Source organism: Mytilus trossulus, chromosome 3 (assembly GCF_036588685.1).
Source record: "Mytilus trossulus isolate FHL-02 chromosome 3, PNRI_Mtr1.1.1.hap1, whole genome shotgun sequence".
Classification (NCBI taxonomy): Eukaryota; Metazoa; Mollusca; class Bivalvia; order Mytilida; family Mytilidae; genus Mytilus; species Mytilus trossulus.
In genome coordinates this window covers 47104912-47129547 of record NC_086375.1, presented here as the reverse complement: position 1 = coordinate 47129547, position 24636 = coordinate 47104912, and the positions used below count along the sequence as shown (strand labels likewise).

At 30.4% G+C, this 24636-nt stretch overlaps 1 protein-coding gene and 1 long non-coding RNA gene across 2 annotated transcripts in view; one reads left to right on the top strand and one right to left on the bottom strand.

Moving 5' to 3' along the window:
- The window catches only part of LOC134711655 (uncharacterized), a 32717-nt gene extending 8748 nt beyond the window's left edge, over positions 1–23969 (bottom strand). The window contains exon 1 of the long non-coding RNA XR_010106210.1: positions 23829–23969. This is a non-coding gene — a long non-coding RNA (uncharacterized LOC134711655). The remainder of the gene's footprint in view (positions 1–23828) is intronic.
- On the top strand, positions 3855–18285 carry LOC134711649 (uncharacterized). Its single transcript, XM_063572411.1, has 8 exons — positions 3855–3986; positions 12131–12274; positions 13493–13645; positions 13934–14305; positions 14847–15008; positions 15621–16023; positions 16878–17020; positions 17388–18285. The coding sequence occupies exons 1-8, from the start codon at positions 3923–3925 to the stop codon at positions 17753–17755; spliced, it is 1809 nt and encodes a 602-aa protein (XP_063428481.1). The 5' UTR covers positions 3855–3922; the 3' UTR covers positions 17756–18285.
- Positions 23970–24636: the final 667 nt, after the last annotated feature.

Here is a 24636-nt window from a genome sequence, read left to right as displayed (position 1 = left end):
TTAGAATCACCTTAACAGAGACAACCAGAGATCTGCTATCAATATACATTTTGTACATGTTTGACATGTTGCCAGCATGTTGCTTGTTAGTATTTGACCCTTAAAAAGTTGTTGACTTATTAAAAGATCTGATATATCTGATATCAAAATACTTTGAATATTAAGATTTGTAGATAGTATGTGTCATTATGTAACAGCATAAGGTAGCAGGTCCTAGGTATACAAATACTGTTATAAAGTCTTTTAAAAAACAACAGTTATACGATAAATTGGAATGTGTATATCTACCAGATGTTTTACACAAAACAAAATGTATCTAGAGCCTTCTTATTGAATGCAATATGATTATTATCAAATCAAATCAGGACTTCAAATATCAAAGTGATGTAAGCTATACAATGTCATATCTGAGCAGATAAGCAATAATTATCCAATACAAGACATTAAATCTTACAAAAATTTAAATGAATTCCATTTTTTCAAGGATGGATAAATGAAAACTTTCAGGACAACTATAAAGTATGAGACATGCCTTTATATATTTAGCACTTTTATCTCAAATTTCATTGACTTAAATCAAAGTCACAATACAACATGATTATTGGTTGTTTCACCTATACATGTACCTGTACTTAAATTTGAATCACAGCTATTAGTTTAATATGTCACTTTATACATGTATTCTCTATTAAGTTCATAATCTATTGTTTCTCTGATCTAGAAGTAAGGAAATAAGATATCAATTACACATGTTATATTCAGGGGGGATATTTAAAAATGTTAAACTCATATGATAATTATTGATTCCTTACAATTCTAATGATTACTTCATCCAAAATTTTTGTTTTTAATATATGGTTTTGTTACCTTGTTTTGTTGGGAAATACCATGCACGGTAGTGATTTGAGTAGGAACACAGAAATTCCCAGTCCATGTCATGTCCCAATCTGACTATATTATTTGGTATATTACTGTGGGCAGTGAGAGTATTGACCATATATTAATCACATGGCAAGAATGAAGACCATGTGTTCAGTGCTCGGTAAGAAACTGGTAGTATTACACTGTACATTTTTGTTTGTTTGTTGTTGACATGTTATATGAACATGTATTTAAAAATCACTATAAAATCTTAGAATAATTTTAACACAGATTCACTAATAGTTTCAACAATATTTATTCAAAATAAATCAAATTTGAATAAGGCAAACAGCTGAGCTTATGTTAACGCTTATTGGTTGTGAAATAATTTTTCTTCTAAATTTTACTTGTATGATGTTTTCCTCAGAGAAGAATGCCTATTAATGATTTGAAGAATGAGAAAAGAAATGAGACCTGGCCTTGAAGGCATAAAACTTTGCTCAGTGCTCGGAGCACAAAAATCATACTCGAAACATGAAATCCAGCAATTTGATTGGTTGATTTTCAAGTCTGAGTACAAGAATCATGCTCGAAAGTTTTATGACCGTGAGGCCTGGCCTTGAAGGCATAAAACTTTGCGCAGTGCTCGGAGCACAAAAATCATGCTCGAAACATGAAATCCAGCAATTTGATTGGTTGATTTAAGAGTCTGAGTACAAAAATCATGCTTGAAAGTTTTATGACCGTGAGGCCAGGGCTCTGAAAGAATCACTTTCCACCAAGTTGGTTGAATACTTGATTCGAAAGATTGGTTTCTTTCAGTTCTTTAAAATAAATTTTCACTGAACTACAGTTTCCTAACTTCGTTCTTTCAGCTTCAAAATGAATTTCCCTGAGAAGTTCTTTTAACAGTTTAGACTATTAAAACCATCAAGGATACCTGGGTTCAAATTGTGTACCCCAAACAAGCATTTTGACTACATTACGGACTTATTAGTGATATTAAGATAACAAAAAAATAAATGGAAAATGTGTACCCATGGACAGATGATGCCTCTGCTTTCATTCAACACTATAAAGGGACATAACTCAAGAACGATAAAAATTACGTTACCCAATTTGTATTTGATCTGAGTTTTGTGGTAATAAGTATTATGTAAAGATTTTATAATGTTTGGTTTGGGAAAACCTAAGTTAATGAATGAAAACTAAAAAATTAGCAATTTTTCGATTTATAGAGGGACATTACTTGATTATTAGTTAAAGTGGTGCATTAAAACACAACCGTATCTCTGTTTTGTGAAAATAAGCATTGTTTATAAGCTTCATAACATTTTGTTGAGGAAACTAAAGTTTTTGTAATCTTTCCATTTATAAAGGAGCATAACTCTAGAACAGTTAGAGTGACGCTACCAAAATTCACACTTGATTTGTATTTTATGGTAATAAGCATTGCGTATAAGTTTCATAACACTTGGTTGAGTCAAACTCAGTATATAAAATGGAAACCAACTTTTGGACGTACTTACATACGTACATGTACCTATAGACAGGGGTCAAATAAGTGCCCCCTCCACTACAGGGGGCATAAAAAGAGAAAGGCCATACTAAGAGCAAAGATAAAAAGCATTTAGGATCCAAAATTGAGCAAAGATAAAAAGCATTTAGGATCCTTAATTGTCAAAGGTTTTGCAAAATAAAATATTATTTTCCTTTGAAACATTTTTTTTTAGTATTTTGAAAAAGGTTTGTAAACAGTTATTTCAAATACATGTATACCAAAGTTCTGTTTATAAGCACCAAAGCATTTCAATATAATTTTTTGCTCACTTTCTGGGGAATTTATTTATTGTTATTTGTTTAACTTTTGTTCAGGTATAACACGATGAACTTACAAATTAGAATCATATAAATGTTATACCGTACAGCATCAAATTTTAAATATGATCTTTTAAATACTATTTTCTTGGCAGGGCTAACATATATGTGACAGGGGAAACATTAATTAAATCCCCTCTATGAAGATAATAATTTTGACATTTGTCCAAAAACTAAGAGAAGACCCTTTTAAATTCCCATTGATAAAACTATAACATGTAGCATTTCCTACAAAATTAAAAAGATGTTGTATGATTGCCAGTGAAAGATCTTTAGGTCACTGTATGTCCTTCAACTATGAACAAAGCCAATAGGGTAAAATTAGTTATAAAAAGCTCAATCATGATATAAGGACAAAATATCAAATAATTAAATCAAGAAAATCAATAACTGCATGATTATTATACTTCAAGTATAGGATAAATAAAGCTTTTTAAATATTTACTTGTCTCTGTATGAAAAGCGTTATGCAGTATTAACATGGGTTTTGCTGTCTTTGATTTGTATAATTGTATTTAAATATGGAAAGACAAAAATCAAATATACTTAAGTAGCCACCCCAGCTTGACTACCTCATGCAGGGTGTCAGTTCACTTTATCTAAAAAAAGCATTATGATAAAATGTATATCATAGGATAAAACTTATAGAAAGTTTATATTGCTATTTGTTGATAACACAAGATGAAATCAGGATACCTTCATTTAATATATATCATAATTTTATATGCTAAAAATTTAAACTACTAGTTTTTTTTTCATTCATAGCTTTTTGGGTACACAAGAACTGATATAAAAAAACACTTTGTTATTTGTTTATTATATGATTACCTTTATTTCACAATGTAACAAAGCATAAACATATTTTTTTTTAAATATCTTCTTTAAGTTAAGTTAATCTATCAAAGATTTTTTTGGTGACAAATATACAAACCATATAAGGTATTACACAGTTCAATGACCTTTGGTTTTTTAAAGCGCACTTACTTGATTATGATAGAAAACAAAAGCGAAAATTCTCAAATAAAGGATTGGGGAACTGTATCTACTTTATATATGTATATGTAAAATGTTATTTATATAAGTTTGTATATGTATACAGGATATATAAAGAGTATTTAATATATTCATGGGACATCCCAATTTGATATAATAAAAACCACATTTCTACAGACTGACCACACATATGACAATCAAGCAAATGAAGACCATAGTCACACTGTTAATGAAGACTGTATTTAAACTGTTGGGTAAGAATATACACAAATCTAACAAGACAAAAACTTTAATTATGTTATATAATGATTCCACATTATCTTTTCAAAACTTATCTTATCAAATTTTTTTTTATTGACCCTGGGAAAAATGAAAAGACTCTTCTGTTCAAGATGAACTCTTTGCAAACTTGAGTGTATACCAAAGATTTTTTAAGCACCAAAACATTTATATAGGGTTGAGATTTGTTGAAGGCAGCTATATTGCCTATAATTGATTACATCCACTACAGTTGGAATTCTGGTGGAAGGTTTCGATTATTTGGAATGACTTTTGAGCATATATCCTAAAACAGAAAAAAAAATTATAGCCTTATGATTAGTAATTTAACACTAATAAATTAAAAAAAAAGATGTGGTATGATTTTCAATGAGACAACTCTCCATGAGTGACCAAATGATACAGAAATCAACAACTACAGGTCACAGTACAGGCCTGCCTCCCCCTTTTTGAGAAAACAAATGGTTGATTATAAAGGGAATCACTGGAGCATGACGGGAGTGGGCCCCCTTTTAGGCAGTCAGTGAGCCCCGACTTTCTAGATACACCATTGATTATCACTGAATTACAGGCTCTGGATTTGGGACAGAATATATGCCTGTCTGAAACCTTTCATATGGATGGATATCATAAAGGTAAAAAATATGTTATTAATTATTAAATAATTGTCCTATTAAAAGCAGTGTTTATAATAAATTGCAGAACTAAATTTTATAAAAGATGGTCATTGAAAATTGTTGATAAAACAAGACAAACTATATACCTTCATCATGTTCATTTTATCCTCCTTTATATTTATCTTACTATTGTAAAAGTATTTTTCCTTATTTGCATTGGTACATAGGTACCCATATTTGAAACATTTTGTTTATTATATTTTAGATAGAGAAACTATTTCCAGATTAACTTCTTACTTAAAATAGAAAGTTAATAACTATTTTTGTTATACTAACGTTACAAAATCAAGGATTAAGATAACCTTAGAATTTCAATAACAACTATGAACTCGATTTATATGCTCATACTTGATCATGATCATAACAAACAACAATGAAAAGTTTCAAATAAAGGATAGGTGCCTATTGACGTATTTAGTAAACATGTGTACAAAAATTTCAGGAGATCTAAATACAAATAAAGATATAAATATAAATGGGACATTCCAATTTAATAATATTTTATGACCACATATATACAGACTGACCACACAGCTAACAATCAAAATGAAGACTGATGTTAAACTGTTTGGTAAGAAATCAAATCTAACATAAAAAAAATAACTTTTATTTTATGTATAATGATTTCACATTATCTTTTCAAAAATATCTTATCAATGTTTAAATGTGTTATTTTAATTTTAAATTTGACCCAGGGAATTTAAAGTTACTGATGAAAAAAACTTTGTCCTTTTTATACCAAAAAGTTTGTTTTTTGTACAAACAAGTTTCAAACAGTTTGTATTCAGCTCTTCAAACTGATCAACTGGATGAAAATTATGAGCCCATTGCTTGCATGAAGTGAGTGTAGTGTAATAGAAAATATATCTACCATCCTATTTCAGTTATAATGGCTTTCTTTTCAAAAGAAGACTAAATGCAATTAAACACTTAGATTTTTTAAAAATTACTGAAAATGAATAAGATACAAACACAATGATGTAAAAGAAAAATGACAAACCAAAAGGATAAATCTTTTTAATCTGGTAGTTGTATTTGTGTCATTTTAGTTAACCTAGTGCAATATGGTAATACTATCATGTTTTGTTTTCACCAGCAAAGAAGCAAAATTATTTTTTGTTTCAACTCCCACATGAGTCCCATACCTTTGTAGTGAATGTTCAGTAGAACATGAATTTTCTTTCAAATAACCACTGCACTAGCTCCTAGATGCACCTGTCTTTAACTGATTTATAATTATCTACTAGCACAGCTAATGGATGGTGGTTATATATCTTCCAGGTCAAGGGTAGGCTTACTACAATTTCCTTCTTTTATTTCTTTATTATTAATTTAGATTACCCCTGCATATGTCAGTATAATGGTAATCTCTTAGTTATGGCAGTCAAATTATTTGGCAGCACTCCTTTTGCGCCAATTGCTGTTTTTCAGGGGTATCATTTGCGCCAATTATTTTTATGCCAAATGTATCAATTGCGCCAATATTCGGAACTCATTTGCGCCAATTTACCTGTACACATATCTATCATAATTAACAATAATTTATATATGTTCCAAACCGTATGTGTACTTTAACAAAAATATCGGAAGTAAACATAATGTGGGAGGTCAATTGTTTTAGAAAATTATGCAACTTTATAAAAAAAAATAACAGGTATGGTCAGCTCGTACTGGTCCGTATGCGTATGGTTGGACCGTACGCGTATGGTCGGACCGTACGAGTATACGTATACAGTCAGAACCGTATGTGTACGGTTCAAATACTCATATGGATTATGGTCTGGAACATATATATTTATTCTTATTTTTGACTTAAAAGTATATAAGAGATATTTCACAATGAAGATGAGCATCTGGAGAGAAATGACTTACAATGCATTATACAGGCAATGCACAGAGAGATAATAAAACGTATTGCATTGCTGAATATTTAATAAAGATATGCCAATAGAGAAGAAAATAGAAACTTTTGCTGGTTATGTTTTAGCCACATATATTGATGCATGATACAGTGATTTGTTCCCACCATGCATATGGGCTTTATAATAATTAGAATTATTATGAACTGTTTTATGCATTTCATCCTTCAATTTTTGTGTTTTTTTACAATTATGTGACTTTACAAGCTACTACATATTTAACTTGGTATTAACATATCTACTTTTTACACGAAGCAGCAGTAAGAAGAAGATATGTTTCAAAAAAGGAAACATTTGCCGTGAAAACGGCTGATACCAAATTTGAATAAAGGATTAGGATTCCCGAAGTATTATTTTTCCTAGTTGGCGCAATCGTATGTTTTACTTTTGGCGCAAATGATACCATGTAATTTTAAAACATGTGGCGCAAACGTAGCATTTGAAAAAAAATGTTGTGGCGCAAAAGGACGCATTTTTGGCGCAAACGGATCTCTCCCAATTATTTAAGGGGCAAAATTGAAAAAAAAATGATAAAGAAGGGAAATGTAGCCAGCTTTAGTTAAGCGGAGCTCTGCTGTATACACTCCAGTGTCTATAGAATATGAAGCAGAAAGTCCCCTCTTTAACAACTAGTATGCCAAAGAACTATTCTACTAGCACATGTAAAGGTGAATGGTTACATCTACTGGGTCAAGGGAAACAGCAGTGCACCCTTATATATACCTTATAGAACCCTCTAATTACTGCATATTTTAAAGTCAGAAATGTTAAAATGGTATATTAGTGTATGACTCTAACTGCAGGAGCGTTAAACAATTGTCATATAAGAAAAGTTAGGAATACTAATCAGTGATAGCGTGTGCTTCAGCATTCAGTATTCAATAGTTCAAAAAAAGGTTATTCACGGTTTCGATACATGTTTCATTAAACCGCAGTTATATTGCATAATTAGAAATCATTGTGTAATACGAAATTAGGAAGTCATCATACGAAACAGGAAGAGTATACACTTTCGACAAGTCAAATCTTCATATCTAAAATATTATTACTATTCGATGAATCATTAAATTTTAAGATGTAGGACATTAAAATGAGTAAAATTAATGAATCCACAATAACATCTTAAATACATACATCCATAAATTCTATACTTTATCCTTTGTATTCTGATTCCCAAATTGATGGGGGGAGGGGGGCGGATGTTTCTTTCAAACCGAGGACAAAAAAATGTATGCATTCTAAATCCTTACTCATACCTTATACATGTAGTGTCAAATTTTGAACAGAATAATTTGATTGAAATTGTTGAAAAAATAAAAACAATTTTTCAAAAAATTTCCTAACTAATGCATACCTACCATCTTTGTTTATTCCTTTATTAAGAATGAATGGAGATGTGGGAAATATTTCAACTGAATAATAGAAAAAAAGCACAAAAGACATTTAGAAGTTACACCTTCAATAGATAAAAGAACAATAAAGTCAACAGTAGTATACAGCTGTTCAAAACTCATAAATCCATGGACAAAAAACATAGTCGAGGTAACAAACTAAAACCGATGGAAACGCATTATATATAAGAGGAGAACAACGACATAACACTAAAATGTAACACACACAGAAACGGACCGAACATCAGACAAAATCCCACAAGAATAACAAATATGACATCAAAACCAAATGCATGAATTTGGGATAGACAAGTACCGTGCCACGTCTTATCGCAATGTGAATTTACATCAAATGCTATGTGATAAAGTAGAAACTTGAAACCAAAATCTATTAGAAGGACCATTTTAGTTCATTTACCTTAATATTATATGACCTAGAATAAAATCTTTTGTAAAGCACACAAAAATATAGTTTTGTTAGTTTTTACCCAGCCATATTTAAATTGTGTGCCTGTTAGGAACTGTGTCAGATGTTGTTGCAACAGGGGGAGGGTTGAAATCAATAGAAATTCTTAACCCAGTCAAATTTGTATGTGCCTCTCCCAAGTAAGATACTGTGTCAGAAGGTTTTATTGTTGCTTTTTTTTAAATTGGGTTGTTGTAAATTTTATGTCTTTTCAAAATTGCGTCTTATACTCAAATATTGCCTGCTCCTTAGTCTATATACTAAGCTTAACTTGTGATTTATGGTGGATCCACATTTAAAACAAACATTCCCATTTAAACAAGATAGGGAAACAATCTTTTTTGTTTTTTGCAAAAAAAAATTACCATATAAATAACCTATCTTATTAAATCATAATCTAATTATTGCTGATTTATTATCATTGATAATAAGGTAGAACATTTTTATTTAAAAACATACAATTAGTTCTCTGCTCCAATTAATGGTTCATCAATGAACTTTAATTATTAACACTGTAGTCGACGGGTGATTTTTTCTGGACATTATCCAAAGGAATTTCTGTCATAAAAAATAGGAATATCCTAAAAATAAATGAATATAAGCGTCTACATGGTCAGTGAAAAATATTATCAAACACAAACTATCACAATGAAGATCACTGCATCACTGCTGGGTAAGGAAATAGTAAATCCTATAAAAAAAAAAAACATTAGTTTAAATTGATTTGATTTTAGCTACTACAAAAAAAATAGAATCACAAGAATACTGAACTCCGATGAAAATTCAAATCAAATGGCTAAATCAAATGACAAGACACATCAAATGAACGGACAACTACTGTCATATTCCTGACTTGGTATAGGCATTTTCAAATTTAGAATATAGCGCTAAACCTCTCACTTGTATGACAGTCACATCAAATTCCTTTATATTCACAAGGAATCAAACATGTTCCTTATAAATAATTTTGTTACATTTTATTTTTTATGAAATATAATGCCTTAATTACACATTAGAAACTTTAAATATGTATTAATTTGAAGGACACTTTTCCTTTATCTGCAGAGACATCAATTTAGTATGACACATCAAAGACCACTACTAAGAAAACATTTGGGTTGAAAAATTTGCACTTCATAAGAACATATTACTGAAACAAATGGGAAAAGTTGCTTAATAAATGCTGTTGAAGCATATTCACAACTTCATATTTGTACCATGTGTCCATTTCAAAGACCTGGGTTGAAAACTTGAAACTGATAAAAAAAAAAAAAAGTACCAATATTTATTTCTGCTAACGAAATGAGGTACTTAACAAAAGTCTGAAAATATGAAAATAATCCCCCCCCCCCAACCCCCCCCCGCCCACCCAAAAAAATTATAGCAGGAGAAGCTCAACTTCAATTTGTGTTAAATCTTTCTTTGAATTTTTTAGGGAAATGGGTTGCAAACTGTAGGAGCACTCGATTACACTTAATAGGGGGTTGGGTAGTTACTTCTCTCTAGCGACCCACCTGACATTTTTATACTATACCTAACACAAATACACCTCAGACACACTTGATTAGTGGTACACTCAAAGGTATTATTGGTTATTTTTTATTCAAAAGTTACCCTTGTAAAGTAAATAATCAATACCATTGCTATACATAGTATAAGTTTTACATGATTTAATAGGACATTCATACTCTTTAATCTTATCTTGTTATCTTAGAGATAATTCTTTTTGAAAATAACCAAAAAAAAAGACTAATTATAATTGCGTTATATGGTGCAATCCAATTTGATCAATATATATTTTTATTGAAACTATGTTCAAAATACACCAGTTTTTAAAATTTTCATAAACATTACAGCCTGGGTATCACCAATATAATATCTAATTTCAGTATTTCTTATAGCTATAATTAATATTCAAATTTATTGTATAACTATTGTCGTCAAATCAAAACAAAGGGATAACTTTTTCAAGATGTGAAAAAAATTATCCTATAATTAGTTCTCGACTTCTCAATATCCCAATTTTTTAAATTCAATATTTTTAACATTAAATTTTTTATAAATCTGTATTCTGTGAAAAGTTCTTTTTTTTTCTAGCATTATGGATTTTCAAATCTGATTTAAATAAAAGATACCCGGAATGAAATTATCATTATCACCTTCGATCTCTGGAGAACAGTTAATCTATTCGATCAACATGAGCAACACCAAAATGAATATTTATCATCTATTTTTGGGTAAGGAGCTATAGAAATCTGACATAAACTTATGGTTCTGATCAATTTACATTACATGTATTCCACCATGTGAAGATGTCCTTAATATTTTTTGAAAACTCTTTTTAATTTTTGATATTGAAAATGTTATAAACAATTTTTTATATCTTTCAAATGATCAAAAACTTATTTATGTGAAGGACATGCTTCCTATGTAAGTGAAAATTTGATCTAGTACATGTATTGGTATATCAGATTAAACTTTTAATTCAATTCAAATGAATATTTCCTTTATACATAAACACATAAAGGGCCTCTGCAGAATTAACTTGACAGTTGTTGTTTTATTAGTGACTGATAGAGGCAGATTTAGGGGGGCAGGGCCCCCCCCCCCTTTGGGAAAAAAAATTGTTGCTTATATAGGATATCATTGAAGCGTGACTGGAGGGGGCCCCTCTTAGGTCAGTCAGTGGGCCCCCACTTATGAAAATTTCTGGATCCACCACTGAGTGGGAGTCATCATATAAGATCTTCAGTATTTTGTTATAAATGACATGAGATGTTGGATATTCTAATATTTGACAGCAACTAAATAACACAACAAATGAAAATACAGGCCAATCTTTTTTTATAAATTGTTAAAACACTGGACTTACAGGGTGTCAAACTGTCAGGTAAACTTTTGAAATCCCACACAACTGATGTTGTTTCAAGTTTACTTAGAGGTTGCCACACAAAAGTTAATCAATCATAACTTGTTATAATTGGGGTGATTAAGAATGTTGTTGTTGTGTTGCTGTCTCTTTATGGTTCATAAACTAATGTTCATATTTATTGGTTTATTTAAAATGTTTTTTACCTTGGGATTCACTTAATTTCTTTATTTCTGAGGTTTACTTTATAACTTCAACTTGAAACAGACAGAGAAATCTAACAAAAAAACTTACACCTAACAATTAAGTCCACAGTAAGTTGATGTTTTTTTTTTTTTTTTAATTTTAATTCCGATTTTTTTTCTCCTTTTTTTACTTGGAGTTAGCGTCAATCTGAGTGATATGTTCACCACATCTCCTTTAATACATATTCAAATGAGTTGAAAGTCACAGTATATAGTAAAACAATATTTATTAGTAAACTATATATATAATTAAAGAAACCAAACTTTAACCTGAGGGAGATCTCAAGAGCAAAAATAAGAATCAAGCAATTCTGATCAATAGAAATTTATCTTATTATCTGTTTGTTGAAGCAAAAAACAAGACAAATTAAGATAAAACATTCACAACTTCTTTTAAATCCCTTAAAAGTATAGGAAGCAGACATACAATTAATTTCCGTGTCATTTTGGTCTCTTTTGGAGAGTTGTCTCATTGGCAATCATACCACATCAGAGATAAAAATAAACCAAACTTCCTGTGCTAACATTGTTATTTTATTATATAATTTTCAGTGTTAACATTAGTGATTGGGGAAGTTTTAGCGGAGAGATGCCGGTCTTCAATGAAAGAATATGATCCAGAATCACAACTGTGCTGTGATTTTGGAGTAGTACTCAAATTCAATGGACGTGGACAGAAGTTAGATTGCTGCACTGGTAAGTTTTGTGAGGATTTTACTTATGAAACTGATTGGATATTGTCTTTACACATGTATAAGTTTTTCCTGTTACGTAAACAGGAAGATCACAGCACAATTTTTGGAAAAGTTCAAGGTCTCCTATATTATTATTGTGACAATTTGCATGTAAACAAAATATTTATGATTCAGCAATATGTCTTGAAAAAAATTATACACACTGTGTATCATGTAAAAATCTAATTGACCAAAACTTTCATACAATAAAGGGAACATAGAAAAAAAGGCCTAATCCGTCAGAATAATATGTTTTGGTACTTGTACCAACACTATGCTGGTCTTTTTTGATTAGACACTTTTATTTTCTAATTATTCATACTCTTGAATGCTATGTCAGTTTTTTAAGAGATAATATCTAATTTAAACAACTTAAAAAAAACTTCTGTGGAGAATATTGTTCAGTTTTGTTTCGTTTTTTCTTTTCTTATTGTCACATATCTATAATACTAAAATTACGAGGTCCAATTTGTCAGCCGTCATCACGTAAAAACGACGAATCAAAGAATTCGACTTTATATATAACTAATATAGTACAAAGGTGTAGATTAAAAATTACACCACTCCAGGCCCTTTTGTTTTCCACATAATTAATATTGCCAATAATTAAGAAGTTCCGGGTGGATTCCGATACCGATACCAATAGTATATTCATCTGTTACCTATTACCTTATCTGTACGTTCCGCATTTGGCAGGCGCACCACCAAACGGTGTATTCAGGATATGCTATATACACGGGTCATAATCACAGGGTTGACACTACTAAATTGTCAAATTGTTAACTATCTTATAACCGGCGGCATGACTTTATCAGATGACAATACTAATACAAAAATAAGTCTTGCGCATAGTTATATACTTTAATTCAGTCACGGACCCACGGTATCACGGGTGTGTTCTAGTATACATTAAAAAAGATCACATGAAACACCAAACAAATTGAGAACGTTCAACAGACCCCACCAACTAAAGATTCCGCCAAGAAAAAAGACAACTATACTTCAAAATAACACATAGTATAGATTGCCAAACTTGGTAAAGGCACTCAATATATGACAATCAGTATAACAGCACTAATTGATGAATAACAACAATAAAACACAACTATTGAACCTACAGGCTGAGACAAGATTACAAAATTAAATAATATAGAATCTATATTTTATTTTTTACCTTTAGAAAAGACATTTATTCTTGAAACTGAGATATGTTGTAAAAATGTGTCCAATAAGTTCACAGAAGATGGCAAAGAACAAAGCTGTTGTGGAGCTATGCATTACCTAAAGTCAGAAAAAGTCTGCTGTAACAGCACCTTGTATGACAAACTAAACGGTAATGGGATAACTTAATGTTAATCTTATGACCTTATAGAATAATAAAATTATACTCAAGGTTAATCATATTGAATGAAAAACATTTAAGTAGTATTACAAAAATTCACAGGGGATGGTCTTATTTTTTTTCTCACAAATATGATGCCCTTGTTAAAAGATCAATCTATTGATTTCTATCAAAAATAAAAGCTATTTATTTTTTTCACCCTATTAGAGGATTATTTTTTCATTGCACAGCTAATTCAAATTAGTGTTAAAAGTGTTTTTATTTTATTTCTATATCCAGGAATCAATAGTTGCTGTGGTTTGTCACCTATTGACCCAAAAACAACAATTTGCTGCAGGGATAGAAATAGTAATAAAAGGCCACACAGCATAGGAATTCGCATGAAATGTTGTGGGGTTGAATATTACAACAAAACAACACATTATTGTAAAGACTCAAAGAAAAGCATTGTCTTACCCTTTTCAACATCCTTTTGTAAGAACACCAAGTATGACAAATTGAAACAGAAATGTTGCACTGGTACCTTACATAATGTCAGCGACAGTGATGAGCAGTATATATGTTGTGGCACAAAGTTGTATAATAAAGTCGAAGAAAAATGTTGTGGTGGCAGTTTGACCATACCGCATGATGCTGAGTGCTGTGAAAAAGGTACTTTTTATAATGTTCTATAAATTGTATTTAAGATCTGTATTCCTGAATAGCTTTAAAGAAGAATGTTGGAAACCATGGGATAAATGTACCAGCACCTATGATTGTTGTGTAACTCCATGCTCAGCACTCTAAGCTATCTTGTGGCAGCAAAACTTTATTGGAGGAAGTAAAAATGACAAGAGAGAGACCCATCAAACTTTGGCAGGAAACTGGCAATCCAATTAAATAAATAAAGAGCAGAGATTAATTCACCTACAGGGTTAAGACTCACAACCTCTAATTGCTGACAAGCTACAAATACTGCAGACTTAAATCATCTCTTTTTTTAACTGTAACTGTAACATTTCTTGATAAATATTTTAATCAGAACTTGTTGGAGCATGAATATGTATATTGGAAAGCAAAAATATTTTTAATCATCTAACTGACCACTTGTAGGCTTGACCTCTGAGTTTTTTTACTCGACTTTTGAAAATTAAGGGTCTGATTGTACAGTTTATTCAATTAATTCTACATGTACAAATCCAATTAATTGTAGGCCATTACAATCCAAAAAGTCAGACATGTTGTAATGGACTCCCTGTTGACATTACATCATCAACAGAGAAATGTTGCGGGAATGGATTGTATGACAGCCAATACCAAGAATGTTGTGGGAGTGTTATATACAACACATCCTCTCACCAGTGTTGTCAACCTGGTAAGTTCTGAATAAGCACTGTAAAAATCAGTTTGATACAGAATTTGAAAATTCATTATTTATATGGTAATGGAAAGAGTGTATCATTCATCTCTACTGATTAAGACCAGAAGTTTGTGTACCTACACCTTCTATTGCAAATTAGTTTCACTCAAATCAAAATTTAAACATGACAGACTTTTCGTGATTAATGTATTAAGAAATGGAAGCTCACAAAAAATAATTTATCTTAAACAGATTACTGTAAATTAAGATATTTTTGTGAGGTTTTTAATATTGAGAGAAAAATGGGACAGAGTTGTAAACGCAATAATTTAAACTCGCATTTTTATATGAATTCAACAGGATTTTTCTCAAAGTCATAAAAATTAAAATCACATTTGAGTTTAAAATGACAAAATCACAATAATAAATGCATGCAATAATTTCTGAACTAACAGTATGTATTGCATGCGAGCAGATAACTGTATAGAGATCTTCCCCTCATTCCTATGCAATGCAGTGTGGATAGTCTAAAATGTCTCTCAGGTTTCTGTACAGTTTGTAATAAGGAATACATAATCTAAATATTAAGCATACAGATGTGCTTTTATATTATTTATTTTTTAACAGGAGGTGACATTATTGTTAAATCCACTGAATACAAATGCTGTGGAAAAATCAGTTACGACAGCCATGACAATGTTTGCTGCACAAAAAACAAATTCAGTGGAGAAACATTCAAAATAATTACAAAATCTGTTGAATATCATGACACTTGCTGTGTTCCTTCTGACATCGAAAAAAGTCAGTCCTTTTCAAGTATTACACATAGATGCCAGCTAGGTGGTATTATTAATAAAACTGTTATGTGTGGTAACCATCCTTATAATGAGACCTCAGACCTATGCTGTGGAGGAGTTTTGGATAAGATGGGATTAGATGAAGGAAGAGATTGCTGTGGAATCAAAAGTTATAACAAGACTACAAAAATCTGTTGTGACAACACAATTTACCGTAAAACAAACAAAGAGAGGTAAGTTAATAATGCATCTTAATAGGGCTCCTAGTTCGTTGGCAGAACCAGAGGTAGGGTTCCAGGGGTTGGGAGTCCAGTTTTTTTTTATGATAAATGCATTTGAATAGGGACATATGGTTGGAACCCCCCCCCCCCCTTATCCTGAATTAGGACCCCCACCCCCTTTTGATAATGACTGGATCTGCCTTTGCAGTTTCACTCATAATGTTCCATCACAGAATGCACCAATACTGTGGATATATTAATATTCATTGAATACTAATTTTCGCGAATTTCATAGGTACAAGGGAACACAAATTTAATTCTTCAATGATCTATAAGTTTTATAAGGAATCCATGAAATTAAAGTACTGCAAATATGCAAGTTTTCCTCAAACAACGAAAATTGGTACCCACTAAAATAAATGAATCAACAGTATATAAAGAATAAATACTAAAGCTATTGTTCCACAACAGCACATAACTAAGGTGAACATTCATATACTTGGAAATAACTCCATCTGATGTAGTATGAATTTAAAAGTTTTCACTTTATTAAAGTCAACTAAAATTTATTTATATCCCAGAAAAGATTTACATTTTGGGTAAGCTTACTTTCAAGTCAAAACAATTTAAAAAAGTAGGATTAGATGCTTACAAATAAAATTTCTTTAAACTTAGATTTGATAGAAATAAGATGATTTAGTATGAGTGCCAATAAGACAACTATCATTCTGACAGTATATGCACTGAAAATATTTTGATACATTTAATCCTTTTGAATTGTAATTTGGATGTTGGCATGTGTTTTATTGTCAAACAAAATGTAAAATTAGACACTGACACTGAATGTTGCTCATTTATATTAACAGCTGTCATCAAAATAGCATAGATGTGATCCATCAAACACTGCCTAAGCATAGGGACTATGGAATATGTTCCTACTGTAACTTACATACCATCCAGAATGTCAAAGAGTTTCTGGAGTCCGCTACTAATCTATGTAAACAATTTGGTAAGTCTATAGATTTGATAGAAAAATGCTTAGGATTATTTTTTAAACTATTATTGTGATTTTGAACATGTTGAATACTGCCTTTGAATGCAAAAAAAAATTAAGTTTCTGTAAAAGTACACAAACGACTTGAAAAGATTTGACATATTGAAAGGGACCACAAACAGAATGTCTGAAGAAGAATGTCTTTTTCTAAATATTTTACAAAAAATATTAATCATTTTTATCTTATCATTTTTAAAGCTTGGCTAACAAAAAGTAATATATATTTAAAAAAAAAAAAAAAAAATAGTTGCTTTAGAATCAAAACATATCAACTTAAATTATTTTGATAGTAGAAAATATTTTAATTAAATTTTACTTTCAGTCCTGAAGATTGCTAAATTAAACACATCAATGGCTGGTAACACAACGACAGTGGATGGTTTTATACGTAAAGATTTGCTCTCTCAGAAAACCTTTAAAAAACTAAAGATTCAATTCCAAGTACCTTGCACATGTCAACTGAACACAAGATCAATTATCCTTCTAACAGACCTGGATGACTATAGCAAACTTCTGAGATTAGGTGACAGTAACCTAATTATTCCATGGAGCAAAACAGCAAGCAATTACATTCGCAAAAGGGCTAAGTGTGCAAAGGACACAAATACATTTGCCTTGGAAACAGTGGCTGGGTTCAAAATATCTATTGAATATACAAAACCTGAACTGAAAGGAAGAGACAGGTTTTAATGACATCTCATATTAGGTCAAGGTATTGAATTTTTGTTTCCTATGAAAGTACATTCTTCTTTACACTTGGTTTCAAATAACTCCAAGTATTATATAACAAACAGGTTTACCTGTGCTTATCATGAACATAATTGTGACTTCCTGTGATAAAAATGCCAATATACTTTTCATAGGACTCAAGCAAGATGTTAAAAGGTTGTAGAATTTGTAAGATAGTTGATAGACTGTATGAAAAAGTCTCTGTGAAATCTCAAGGACAAACGAAAATCAGTTCCTAGTCTTATATCATTTTGATTGCTATGACAAATGTTGATAGGTCTTCTTGTTTTGTATTATGTTAATGTACTGCCATCACCAATATCATGAAGTTTATTACATGACCATCTCATTCATATGTGTGTTCATCTTATTAAGTTATTTGACTATAAAATGGCCTATTTATTAACTGCTCATTTTGCCATGCATTTTTGTAAATATACATGTCTATTTATATATTATTAAATTTTTATTAAAAAAGTGTTGAATTTGTATTTCTTTCATTATTTTCTACATAAATTTCTCAATGTTGAAGGCTGTATGGTGACCTATAATTGTGGAGAGTTGTCTCATTGGCAATAATACCACATCATGTTTTTATGATATTGATAAAGATCCTTAATTGATGTGGCTAAATTTCTATTTTGTTACCTTATGATACCAGAAGGTGAAATATATAAAATATCATAATTGTCATCATAATTGTCATCATCACATTGTTTTCCTTTCCAAAAGAGCAGAATATACACTTACAACAGGATTCAATAGAAAAACAAGATGCTTCAGTTGAAATTTGAAATTCCAGAGATTTCGTTCTCCCCACCCCCATCATAATTTGCTTATCAAAGGTTCATATTGCTCACAAAGATGCTATATAACCAAGGGTTTCAATCTGAAAAGCTGAAGATATCCCTTTGAAAGTTTTACAGAGGCAATCTTGATTTGGGTGATATGTAATGGAGAACAAGAATATGTTTCATTTTTTATAACCATAATCCAGTCCTATTTTCAATGATTTAAACATCACTGAATGCGACACTTTGACAGGACCGATATAACAACAGCTTCCAGTGTAGCAGGAACTGCTTACCATGTGAACTAAGGATCAAGTTAGTAAATATTTAGTTTCAGTTATAAAGTTCAAAAAAATGACAGTAGGATAGGTATCATCACTAAGTGACAGGGGCCATAAAATAAAACAATAAAAAGCCAGCTTAAAATGAAAGAACATAGCATTCAACTTGTGTTTAAATGAATACCTTTCCCATTTCAAAATTGGATGTTAGTTTTCAGAGGCTAATGAAAAACATATAAAAACTTAATGATATAAAAAGCTAAAAACATGCAATAATTAAGAAACATCACCCTTGTTTTCAGACAAATATAAACCTAGTAAATCAACATTAAACAGATGTGGTTGAACTAAATCTTCCAACAACATGGAATTAAATTGAACTTTTTCATTTTTTGAATGATTTTCAATCTTTACATAAGTGCCTATTGTAGCTTTAAAAACAGTTCAGCTTAACTCAGTGTGATATTAAATGAGTTTTATTTCAAGGCAACAAGAACCTTTAATGAAATTTCATATTAAGATTTACGTATTATTTTTCTTCCTTTAAATATTTTAAGTTACACCTATGAAAGTCAACAAATCTCAGATTGCATTTCAATTTCTTAAGCATTTAATCTTTATTTGATCTTATGATTATAAACTATTCATACTATTAAATGACATATCCTACAGAAAGTAACGAAAATTTACTGATCAATATTTGCAAAGTACTTGCAAAGTACATAATCTTAAAGTATGCTAACACTTTGCAAAAAAAGAATATATATTAACCATTAAATATTTTCAAACCTGCGGAATAAAATTTTATTGTTATTGTAGTGGTTTTAATTATTTTACCTTCATGTTTTAAAAGATTTAAACAGTGGCAGTTTCACAAGTAAATTAATTTCAATTTTTATCTTGATGTATCCCTCATATTTGGTTAACCACAGGGTACATAAGTTCACATCAGCATGCTTACCACAAAATATAAACCTTTAAAAACTAAGCAGGCTTATCACAAGAATTTCTTTAGCCAATGACTATATGTTAAGGAATAGCATTTTTAACAGTTTCTGAGTACAATGGATGACACATTATTCATACAGTGGTGCTAGTATTATAAGGATATCATGGTAAAAATGCAATGACTTGATGATGACTCCTTTTCAACACATATTTGATTGTAAAGGTTATTTTGAGTTATTACTGTCTTTATGATCTTTACAAGAGTGCACACGCTGAATTGTTTAGCCTTTTTTACTAATCATTGATACTATAAAATAGTCCTAAATATAAAGCTTTATTACACCTATCACATAAACTTAGCATTGACCAAGAAAACTAAATAATCCATGCCAGGCAGACATGTACAGCTAACAATTTATCCATACAACAAATATAGTTGACCTATTGCTTATAGTTTAAGAAAAAACAGACAAAAACACAAAAACTTAACACTGAGTAATGATCCGTAAAAATGAGGTCACGGTCAAATAAAACCTCATGACTGACATATAGATCATAAAATATTTCCATACACCAAATAAAGTTGACCTTGTGCATAAAGTATTAGAAAACAAGAATGTGTCCCCAGTTCATGGATGCCCCATCCGCATTATCAATTTCTATGTTCATTGGACCTTGAAAATGGGAGAAAATCTCTAATTTGGCATTAAAATTAGAAAGATCATATCATAGGGAACATGTGTACAAAGTTTCAAGTTGACTTTAACCTGAAGCGGGACAAAAGAACAGAAAGGATTAATGGACGAACAGACCAGAACATATAATGCCCATAAATGGGGCATAAAAAAGACAAAAACTCAAAAACTTAACTTTGACCACTGAACCATGAAAATGAGGTCAAGGTCAAATAACAGCTAGACAAATAAACATTACAATCATTCCATAAACCAAATATAGAAGACCTCTTGCATGCAGTATAATAAAAAAAGACCAAACACAAAAACATAACTATAACCACTGAACCATAAAAATGAGATCAAGGTCAGATGACACCTGTCAGTTGGATATGTTCATCTTACAGTCCTTCCATTCACTGAATATACTAGACCTATTGATTATAGTATCTGAAATATGGACTTGACTACCAAAACTTAGCCTTGTCACTGATCTATGAAATGAGGTCAAGGTCAAGTGAAAACTGAAGGACAGGCATAAGGACCTTGCAAGATACACACATACCATATATAGTTATCCTATTACTTATGATAAGAGAGAATTTAACATTCCAAAAAATGTTAAATTTTTTTTAGGTAGTCACTGTGAACCATGAAAATGAGGACGAGGACATTGGACATGTGTTTAAAGGAAACTTCGTAACATGAGGCACATATATACAAAGTATGAAGCATCCAGGTCTCCCACTTTCTAAAATATAAAGCTTTTAAAAAGTAAGCTTACACCATCAACTTCCTAGCGGATGCTGTAGAATCTGGTATTAGTAATGATAAACAAAATGATGAACAGAATGCTATGTTCTAACTGTTAAGAAAAAATGTCAACAGCTACCATAACTGAAATATATGCATTATGTTTTATTCATCATTAAAAATTTCTTCGTGTATGTAATAAGTATAAAAAACGTTAAAAGAACTGAACATGTACTCTATAACTCAAAGCCAACATACATAATGACTTAGCAAAATTCAGATTTACATGTTTTGCCAACTGACACAAAATCTGTGAGTCAGTGAAAGCTTGAAAATTTTGGACAGTGACATCATGACCTTCACTATTTGAACACAGTTTCTGGTTATTTCCATGAGTCAAAAGTTCAGCTCAAAAGTAGAAATTTTCATTTATAAATGCATTACCTCATACAAAAAAAATATGGTATATTCCCAAATTCCAACTTGATGAATCACATTATTCCCTTCCCAAATGTATTTTTCTAGTATGCCTGCCCTACATTCGTGTACTATTCAAAAGTCAACAGGTACATTATAGTACATTTAAAGTCTCTGCATACTAACAAAATAACATGGGATTACACGACCTAGTTAAAATAGTACTTGATTTTAAATTTCTTCGGTTATTTTTATCATGTCTTTGCAAATTGTTAATCTCATAGATAAAACAATGAAACTAATTATGGTCTACAACTCAAGAAACAATAATAGACAAAAGGTCAACTCTAAATCAACCAGGTTATCTTCAAACTTGATGTTATAATACAACTTTGTTAAAATTAATTTATTTCAAATTGTTTCACACTTGGCAAAATACCACAGTATCTTGCTCAATCTAACACTAGGTTCTTTTTTTATTCCTTTTTTTCAAAGCTAAACTGTGACTTGATTGTAAATGTTTTTCTCAAACTATTACAATTCTTTCCAAATTCTTACCTATTTTCATCAAACCAAATTGTTCATTTGGTCGGTAATTTTATCAGTCTAGGAGAGCCATACTTAGTCAAATCATCAATAACAGTTGTTCACATGCAATGAGAAAACATTTACAATCATTTCCTGCATGTTTAAGTACTTTGTTCAAAGTCTATTATAAGTACTTATTTTTCAATTCCTACTTAACTTTCAAATATACTGTGAATTCATTTATTTTGTGGGTAGCAATTTTCATAGATTAGGGAAAACTGTCAGAGGCATATTTAGGGCCCCCCCCCCTTTTTGGGAAAAAATTGGTTACTTATAATAAGGAATCACTGAAGTGTGACTGGAGCGGGCCCCCTCTTAAGCAGTCAATGGCTCCCCAAATATGAAAAATTCAGGATCCACCACTGACTTTTTTGTGAATTTTTTAATTCGTAGTTGTACTTGTATAAAATATTTTGCTTGCTTATCCCAAGGATATATAAATATACTCTGTTATCCTCCCATAATCCATTCTTCTTTCATTCATTTATCAACTTTACTATATACTGTCGGGATATTATGGTTAAATAGTATAAAACTACAAACGATGATGGCTTGTGGTTTTGTGGTTGTCATTATGGTTTGTTGTTATCTTTGTGAAAATTGGTATCAATTTTTAATTTCTCAATAATGTTATAAATATTAATGTTGGTTAACCACAGGGCACACACATTTATTTGAGCATATTTAACCACAAAATATTTCTATATTGATCTGATAAAGATCTGCCACACACAAATATCTCCTGAAAATTATTTATAATCTAAGTAACAGGACTGATTAAATGATATCATTTAATATACAAAATATAAGCTTGATGCAAAATGAAAAGGTTGCATAAATATTCAATTTTATTTTATTCCAGAACTTCAAACAAATAGCAATATTGTCTTTCTATGTTGTGATGTTACACTTTAGTAAAAGGTGAAGGTTGGTACCTATTTAAATGTTTAAACCTGCTAAATTTGTTTGCAACTGTGAGGTCGAAGATAAACAAATACATAATTTCATTACTGATGACAATTATGTATCAATATTGTAACGGTTTCCTTTATCCTGCCTTTTGAGAAAAAACATTTTTTTTTAAAGTTAGGTCAACGGAAAAGGGAAAAAGAGTTGTAATAAATAAAATTGTGAAGTGTGACAAACAGTAAAATCTGTTTTAACGAAACTCTCCAGAAAATCAAAATGTTGGTTAAATAAGAAAGGTGATCAACTTACACAGGTTAACTTAATAAAGAATATTCAGTTGTAACTACAGTATGATTTTGGCCAAATAAATTAGACTCAACTCAAATATGCATTTTACCATGCCGACATCTGACCTATCAAATCATACATCATTGGCCTATACAAAATATGATTGAAGCTTTCAGAAAGTATTTTTCCTCTATACTGCAAAAACGCTGAAAAATGTATTTGTATCCCTAAGTACAAGTAGTCAATAAAGACAGGTTTCTTAATTTAAACTGAGCTCAATTTCAACAGTTTTCACTGTAAAAACATAATAAGAAAATAGTCTGCTTATTTTTCAACAAATCAAAAGCAATTTATAAACAACAATTTTCTTTTATAAATGCATTACCTCACACAGTAAAATCATGGTGTATTCCCTCTTTCCAGAATTATGAATCATATTCCAAATCCACAAACATATTTGCACAATCCTAGCTAAATTTTATCAAGGTTTTCATACTGTCGGCGAACTACTTTGCATATCAAATACATTTTGTTAAATAGACTGTAAATAAACCATTTAGTATATAAACATACTGCACCTGGTATACCTTGATAATATTTTAAATGTCTAAAAAAAAAATCATAATAAAAAATTATAGGGAACCAAAAAATCTAAAGAGTTTTTTTTCTAATTTTACCAAATTACCCCTGAATCGAATATTTATAATTTGTTTTACTTCGTGCCCTATTTGTCATAAGTATACCCTGCTGATTACATATTAAGGACATTTTGAGGAGGTTAAAAATAAGGACTGGGTTAAACAAACAAAAACGTAACCTTATGCTTATCAGAGATATCAAAATACAACAAATCTTATTTCTTTTTAAAATTTAAAGGAAAACTAAGTACTGTATTATCTGTAAGGTCATGACTTAAATTATTTCATTCTCAATATCTTAATAATAAATGTGTTTTGATAGTTGTAATTTCTTATTTTCATTAAAAACATTATATTTAAATCCCATATTTATTTTATTTTTATTGCTTTAATTATATCCACACTTCAATACCTTCCAAAAACTATTTGCATTAACTAATTTTCATAAACATACATTGTAACAGACTTGTTTACCCCTAACTGGAGATGCCTTCAGTTTTGGTTCAATTCTTGATTGTCTCAAATTAAACACCTTAAAATAAGTATATGTTGCTG

Coding starts and splice junctions, on each gene's coding strand:
- LOC134711649 (XM_063572411.1), top strand. CDS start 3,923: ATGACAATCAAGCAAATGAAGACCATAGTCACACTGTTAATGAAGACT. Junction 13,646..13,933: donor CTTGTATGACAAACTAAACG/GTAATGGGATAA, acceptor TTCTATATCCAG/GAATCAATAGTTGCTGTGGT. Junction 16,024..16,877: donor CGTAAAACAAACAAAGAGAG/GTAAGTTAATAA, acceptor TTATATTAACAG/CTGTCATCAAAATAGCATAG.